Source organism: Balaenoptera acutorostrata, chromosome 9, assembly GCF_949987535.1.
Source record: "Balaenoptera acutorostrata chromosome 9, mBalAcu1.1, whole genome shotgun sequence".
Classification (NCBI taxonomy): domain Eukaryota; kingdom Metazoa; phylum Chordata; class Mammalia; order Artiodactyla; family Balaenopteridae; genus Balaenoptera; species Balaenoptera acutorostrata.
Genome location: NC_080072.1, coordinates 34,247,127 through 34,255,028, shown reverse-complemented (window position 1 = coordinate 34,255,028; position 7,902 = coordinate 34,247,127). Strand labels below are relative to the sequence as shown.

At 38.2% G+C, this 7,902-nt stretch overlaps 1 protein-coding gene across 2 annotated transcripts in view; it reads left to right on the top strand.

Moving 5' to 3' along the window:
* Positions 1-430: 430 nt before the first annotated feature.
* The window catches only part of LUZP2 (leucine zipper protein 2), a 414,349-nt gene continuing 406,877 nt past the window's right edge, over positions 431-7,902 (top strand). Inside the window, exon 1 of one of the 2 annotated variants that reach the window (XM_028164749.2) lies at positions 431-821. In XM_028164749.2, the coding sequence (XP_028020550.1) occupies positions 760-821 (62 nt within the window). In that variant the 5' untranslated portion in view covers positions 431-759. The remainder of the gene's footprint in view (positions 822-7,902) is intronic. The other variant, XM_007174800.3, reaches the window with a different exon arrangement.

Below are 7,902 nucleotides of genomic sequence, written 5' to 3'. Positions count from 1 at the left end.
ACAGCAGACATCTCAACTGTCCGGAAACCTCTTTGGAGTCCACGCTTGCGGACTAAGAAGCGTGCAATGGCAATACGGTCTCAGGGTGCATTTCTGGACGCTGCTCGTTCCTACTGTCCTTCCATTCTCATCAAACGAGTCATTATGCATTTTTAATTAGAGTAATATTTTAAACATTCTCTCCAGAGCAACGTTTTTACAAACACTGTTTAATCAAGTGAGGGGCGCCTGCCTATGACTCTAGCCTCCGATCGTCTTTCCCAGTGAATTCTGTTTCACCTCCTGCCGCGAACGCTGGTTCAGTTACTGTCAGATTAGATTTCTCTCCTGGCCCCCGCCTCGCCCTTCCCCATCCTATGGAGAAGCGGGAATAAACAGATCAGCCCCAGGCGGGCGTGCAGCCGGGTGAGTGCAGCCCGTTGACCGGAGCGCGCGGGTCCATCACTGGGCACCCCCTCCCTCTCCCCGCGCCGCCTCCAGCGCGAGTGACAACGCGCCCTCCGGTCTCGGGAGCTGCGGCGGCGAACAATCCCGGGCAGGGCTCGCCTCGCCGGTGACATCACTCCCGAAGATACTCCCCACTCTCAGCGCCTGCCTTTGCGAGGCGTCTGTCCGTTTGTCGGTTTCCTTCTGTCCGCTGCTGGAGAGGGCTCATTGCTGGCCGGGGACAGAGCCGGGCACTGAGGAGCGACAGGACCCGGAGGAGGAGGAGGGAGAGCGCAGACAGCGAGGAAAGGAGGATCCCGGCAGGTGACAAGCATGAAATTCAGCCCAGCGCACTACCTGCTGCCTCTCCTGCCGGCGCTGGTCCTCAGCACCAGGTGAGTCCAGGAGCGTGAGTGACCTGAGCTGAGGGGAGTTGCCGGTAGGTTGGTCCAACCGCAGGTCACCTGTGGAGGCCAAGGACAGACACTTCAGCTGTTTGCATCTCCCGCTTAAGTTAAGGGGGTCTCTCTATAATTCGGGCTCTGAAATCCTTCTGAGGGAGTAGAGCCCGTTTCTAGTTATCCTAGCCCTTAAAGCAATCCTCAGTATTCCTCCCAGTGAGGGGACCAAGTGTTCCTTCCAAAGCCATGTTTCCCTCCAGCGCTAGTAGTAGCAAACAGATAACACGCAGTAAGAGACGAAATAAAGAAAGGAAATTAGACAAGGAGAGTAATGTCACCAGGGAGTCTCTGGATACAATGGAGCTGTCTTAATAGCCACAGCGCTTACCTCCTCCCCTAAGTGTGTCTGATTTTAAGGCACAGGGAACCAGAGAAAAATGACAAATCTTGGGAGATGGTTAGCCTTGCACAAAAGTTCCTGGACTTGTGAATCAGACTGTTTTAATGTCTTGAGTAGGCTTAGTGGTAGGCATTTTCCTTTGGCTGTCTTGTGAACAGGTCTAATTAAAGAGCACACAAGACGATTAAAAGTTAGAAGACACTCTCAGAGTGCTGATGCAAGGACCCTAGTCAGAAACAATTAAGTACTGTATTCCATCCCTGGCCATAGATGGGACTTTAAGCCCAAGCACAGAGGAGCTATTTTTAATGGAGGTTTAAAATGCGTTGATTGAAAAGAGTTTTGTGATTCCCCACTGTTGCTCAAGTCCCAAAGTTGGTGATGGGTTTGCATTCTTCTTCCACAAGAGCAGCACAAAGGTGGACTGTTTCATTGCCCAGGACTGAGCCTTTATTCTGCATGGCCTGAACATCATACTGGCAGCAACCTCTCTGCTTTGGCTACTATAAAATAAAATGACCCACACAGGATAAGAATCTTTTCAAATCTATGTGAATGGAAACATTATCTGATTATGTGTCTGCTGGAAAATGAAGAGGGGAAATAGGATTATATCTAATTCTGAAATTGAGAAGTATGAAGGAAACTCATTATGTATGAAAAGTCAGGGCAGCAAAATTCGTGATTCCATTCCTAACTGATACACCCTCTTTCAGGCTCTTGTAACCAAACTTTCCTTCTAGTGTGAGGACTGTTTGGTTTAGCCCCAGTAGTTGATGAACTTAGTCTTTGCTTGCAAACAAAGCCCAGGTGACTTTCCCAGACTAAAATGGAATATGAGCTGTATTCTTTATTTTCTTTTAAGGATTGCTTGTCACTTGAGTTCACAAACTGCAGATGGTTTTAAAATCACGTTGCTTCCCGGTACTATAATAGCTTGCTCCAATAACAGAGCCCATTTTAATATTTGTTTCTAGCTCTACACTCAGTGCTCATCATGCATAATTGTTATTTTTTGAAGTGTCTTGCTATTTACTCTGAACTCTTGTGTTGTGGTTAATAATTACTTGTGAATTCTTCTAGAGAAAGGAAATTCTCAAAGTTTGGGGCATTTAAGTATATGCCTGTCAATATATGCAGAAAATAATAAATATTTAAACAATGGAAGCCCTGCCCACAATGATTTTTAAGTACAGTGAATCTCTAGTGTTCCAAAACTACACTTGCTTTTTAAGGATACTATAAGTGGCTCAGAAATCGAAGTTTTAATGTTGGTTATATACTGTAAAAACAAAGAGCCATCACCTTATAAAAGTGTTAATTTTTATAAGGATAAATTTAAAAAAAATAGTCAATGCACTTTTCACAACAAAAATCGAATTAGTCGTTCCTAGTTTACTTTAGATAAGAAACTTCTGCAGTGTTGGTTGTATGTGAAAACTGTGACAAGTCTTCTTTAAATTTTCCCTCTTGCCAACTCAACAAAAAAAGCATGCTGGGCTTAAAAAAGCAAAACTTTTCCTAATTGGTGGCATGTCTTATTATCGTGATTACTCTGTAACAATTTATTGTACTGGATACCCAGATTACCTTGTGACAGTGAGAGAACTTGGCAATGAATTGGGTACTATCAACATGTCATTTTGCAAAGAAGAGCTTATGTTTCAATGGACTGTAACAGAAGGCCATTCTCTTTGTAATGTTTAAGAGTTCTTGTACGCATTTGGTTAATGTGCGCCTTAGAACCTAAACTGAACAGGTTTGCAAGAACAGTTGCATTAGTAGAGGTGCGCTTATTGCCCGGCTGAGAAAAACTGTGTAGCTGAGCCATGACCACCTGTGACAGTGGGCTTTCTAGCCAAAGACTTATGCTAACTTAATTTCACATGCTTCAATTGTGTTGAATGCACTAGCAGAGGGTGGCAGTTGCTTAATTTTCCTATTGCCTTTGGGCGTTATCACTTGTCTTTTATTATTAAGTTCTTTTCAAAGTGTGGAGAAAGCAGATCTGAGACTCCTGGTGCAAAAAAAAAAAATTATTTGCTTCAACATCTCTTTCTGGGCATAGCTCTTTAATACCTTGCTATTATCTTTCCAATAGGTCTAAGTTCAGTTCTGTTTTAAGGTTAATGAATGTGTTCACTAAAGTAAATGCTGCAATTAGAGAAAGACAGTTACTGTAAAATAGTATTCTACCCACAGGGATGAAAACTCTAAAACAATTCTGTCTTTTAAATACGAATTTTTGAATAGCTTTCTGTTTTTATTTGTTGCTTGTCCCTGCGTTTTCTGTAGCAACTTTATATGCTGAAGCACAAAAATTCCATAATTTTCACCAAAGTGAACAACATCTATGCCCCCCAGTCAGAGTTACTTCATTTGTCCTGAAAGAAAGCTAAATGTTCACCTTCAACAATAGCCAAGAACTGTTCTCTGTTTTACTGCTGAACCCCATAGAGGTAAAAAGAGCTGTTTAATTTCCTGGCATATTGTCTCTCCTGTTTATAAAGTATATATAAATTTAAAAAAAATAGAGTTAATTTAATGAATGATGTAGCTAATGCAGAAATCCATTTAACCTGTACACAAATAAATGTGGTCAAAGAAAGCAAACATATCTTCAGAATAGAATCACTGCACTTTTTAAATAGCCTTATTCTGTAGAAGCATTAAATTGCTGTTCCAAGGCAGCCAGCAATTCACTTCAGAAAGAAGTAGTATAGGTACTGAAAGGAATAGTAGGGTGAAAAAATCTTTAGAAGTTCTTGGTGAAAAGGGACCCATGGAGTGCTGGAGAAGGCTTGTACTTTAGTCTGCTGAACCTCTATTCCTTTATGCTGTGATTCTACTCTCGATACCTTTGGTTTTAAATGACTTAATGGGGAGAGAACATGGTAGGGGAGGAGTGAAGGTCTACTGACTTCTGGTGGTTTTCCATCAAGCAAGAACTTTAAGCAGATGGTCGGTTATAGTTCTCCCAACAGGAGTCACCTTAGAGGTCTATCCTGGACCCTCTGATCAGCAGTCAACACCACATGTTTACTTTGGAATGTGTTTTTCGATGGTACTATATACTGAAGATGCCCCAGGCTCCTGTTTGCTCTGTGCCTCAATCTCACCTCAGAATCAAGTTGATGGATGGGATAAAGGAAAGACAAGAGTCACAATAAGAACACAATAAGCACCAAAAAATTTTCATTTTTAAGCAGATAAATTTGATATCAAAAGGAGTCTTACTTTAATTCCCCCAAATTGATCTGAGGTACTATATTTTTTTTGTCCCAAGCCCAGTACACAAGGAGTCTTACCCCACACACACCTTTACATGACGCTGCATACATTTCTTTGTAAGAATTTCTCCATTCTGTGTAATTGAGTTAGGGAAATGTCTCTTCCAGGCTAAGAAGATATTGGCAAAAATGTTTTGACTTTTTAAATCCCATTTCAGGGCCTTAGTTGCCTAATTACAATAGCAGTTTTTTAAATGACTTATTTGTGGAATATCTTTGTGCACTAAATTTTCTTTTTAATTAATGAAAGAGACACCTCAAACATTTATGAATTGACTGTACAATTGTCCCAGACCAAACTCTATGTAATTGAAAGGGAGAACTTGACCTACCAACCAGGAAGGAAAAATCACTGAAACCACTGGCGGTATATGGGTGTAATGAAATTATGCTTTCTCATGTGTGTTATGAGAGTGCTTGTGTGTTGTGGGTGCATGTGTGCTATTTTTAACTGACTTCTAGAGGAAAATCTTTTTTAATAAATAGGACTAAATCATTTAAGTAACCTGATTAAACAGATAATGTTTAATATTAAATTTTCTTCTCTAGAAAATCCAGAAAATTTCATTTGAACTTATCTTCATAACATTCAGAAATGTTTTTGATGTTTTCATTATCACACATCAAAAGTGTACCTGCAATAAATCAGTTGTTACATAAGACATCAAGGCAATAAAATAATATGTTATTTACAAATACGTGTACCTATAATCTAGTCACATTCAGAAATATTTATATATAAGGTAAAGTTGTATAAATATTAACAACAAGGTTTTAAACAAAGTTTGAAGTGTGACTAGAGGAAAGAGCAAATAAAGTCAATTAAGCAATATCAAAAATAACTTTTGCTAAGGACAATGAGAGAAACAATATTTTGTAATTGACATTAGTATCATGCAACATTTGCTAGTTGTGTGATGTTAGGTGAATTGCTTAGCCTTTTTATCCAGTTTTCTCATGTAGAAAATAGGACTACTCATAGGAACTACCTGAGGGGGCTGTGGTAAAGACTGAATTAGTTCATCTAAAAACAGTTTACCATATTCCCTGGAACACAGTAAGTGCTTAACAGAGGTTAGCCTGTGCAGCTATTACTATATAGTTGTTATTATTTTCATGAAATTTTTGTATCTGTGATTGATCTGGACATAGCAGAATAAATGAAAACTTGGATGCAGATCAATTGGACGGCACAAAATTAACAAGAGTGACGGTCGTCATGCAAAAGAAAGAAAAGATTGCCGAAGAAGAGGGGAAGCAGGAGAAATAATGAGGATTACCTGGTAAATCGGGTGGCTCTTGGAAAAGTGTTTTGGTTCCTGGATGGTGCTGTGCACTTTGGTGAACACCATGGAAAATTGTGATATTTAATTTTACCATATAGAATATGATTTAGCACAAAAGTGTATGATTAACAATATTTAACTTATATAGCTACAAGTAAATTTAATTAAATTGCATTTAGAGTGTATAAATTATACTATCAAATCAAAGCTGTGAGCATAAGCATCAATGAATAAAAAAGGATGCTTTCAAGCTACATAGGCAAGATTGATATAAAAGTTTCTACAACTTTATTTTCTACTTGTTAATCAATTTCATCATCTATCAGCAAGCTATAAAAGGTAGAAACATTTAGAAAAATTAAGGGAAGAAAATGTAGATTTTTTTTTTCTACTATTGAAAACAATTTGAGAACTGCTGATATAGAAAAAGCTCAACTGCTATATGTCTTAAGAATTATCACATAAAAGGGACTTTATACTAAACCAATTTTGAAAAGAGCTTTGGAGATCATGTACTCTCAACTAGTTTGCACATAGTTTATCATAAACTCTTCATAGTTGTGCTATGAAATTCTGACTATTAAATGAAAAAATGTGTATATTTTTGCCATAGATTACTGTGTGTGTGTGCATATGTGTCATTATATGTCAATTGAGTGGATCATAGAACAAGGTATAATTTGCTGCTAAGGGAAAAGAAAAGACATAGATCATGTTAAATCTGCATCAGAAAGGAGCACATGTTTCCTGGGACATTTAGAAATGTTGCTTCATGATTATAAGATGCAAAAAATATATATATCAGAAGTAAACCATTCTATTCAGACACAATCTAAAGTTCAACCAAATAAACACTGTGCTCTGAAAATACTTTTATGAACACTAGGAGACATCGTTATACCATAGGTAGTGATTGCATTGCAAATTATGTCTGACTTGCTTGGTGCTGCTTTCGAGTTTTTTAATCTCTTTGAGTGTACTTTAAAGAGTCTGTTATTGGGAAACATGCTGTGAATACAACAAGGTTGTGTTCTCATCCAAAGCCCTTCATATTAGAGGTGAGAAAACTGAGGTCCAGAGTGACTGAGACTTCCCTAAGACCACAGAGGAAAAGCAAAACAAGAACCCAGAACTTTCCCTAGTGCTCTCTCTCTTCTATCATATGATTACTCTCCATGTCATCTCTTCTGTAATTAAGCTGCATTGGTATAGTTGGCACCTACCTTATATCCAGAACTATTCTAGTTATTGTAGAGTATTAGGTAATTTAAAAAATTCTCCAGCCACGTAGAATCATGATAGAACAACATGCTACAGTCAAAGGGAATTACAGTAATGAGCTGAACACCATTTGTTCACCTGTATTCAGTTGTTTTTTGAAGAGTGAGTTGGCCTAAAAAAGATTTCCAGGTCATTTTCAAAACCCAAAACAGAGTCACTAATGAGTTCTCAGCTTTGCACAGTTTACGTTGCAAGAGATACACCTATAGTGGTTACTGTTGGCTTTTCAGTTCTATTGTAAGGTGATATTTTTGGTACCTGTGGGATCTTTTCATTGAAATGCTTTCCTATAAGTGTAGTTCCTAGGAGACATTTGCTTATATATATTCCTCACCTATTAAATCTATACTACAACTGTGTAGTATTGTTCAATGGGTAGCATACTGAACTATCTTACAAAGATGAGTTCCTAAATATGTTCATATCTAGCTTTAATTTATGGTGATATTACATTTCATTTGGTTTACATGTCTCTATACTTTCATCATAGCCTATCAACAATTTATAGTTATATAACATTTTTTAGGGCAAAGTGGTAATAGATTTCATTCTACACATACATATCATAAACTCCCTGCCTTTGGATAGGTTTCTTAACCATTCTGAGACTTAAATTTCTCATCTATAAAATGGAAAATAATAATGTCCAACATTTAGGGCCATTAAGATTGAAGAAAGTATATTTAAGTTCTCTCTCAGTACCTGCATATAGCTGTACTCTTAGTCCTTCAGGAAATCCTAAGACATGTTAGCTATTACTATATGTAGAAATTATTACAATTCAGTGTGTCGATTTTATATTGGATACCTCAAGCAAT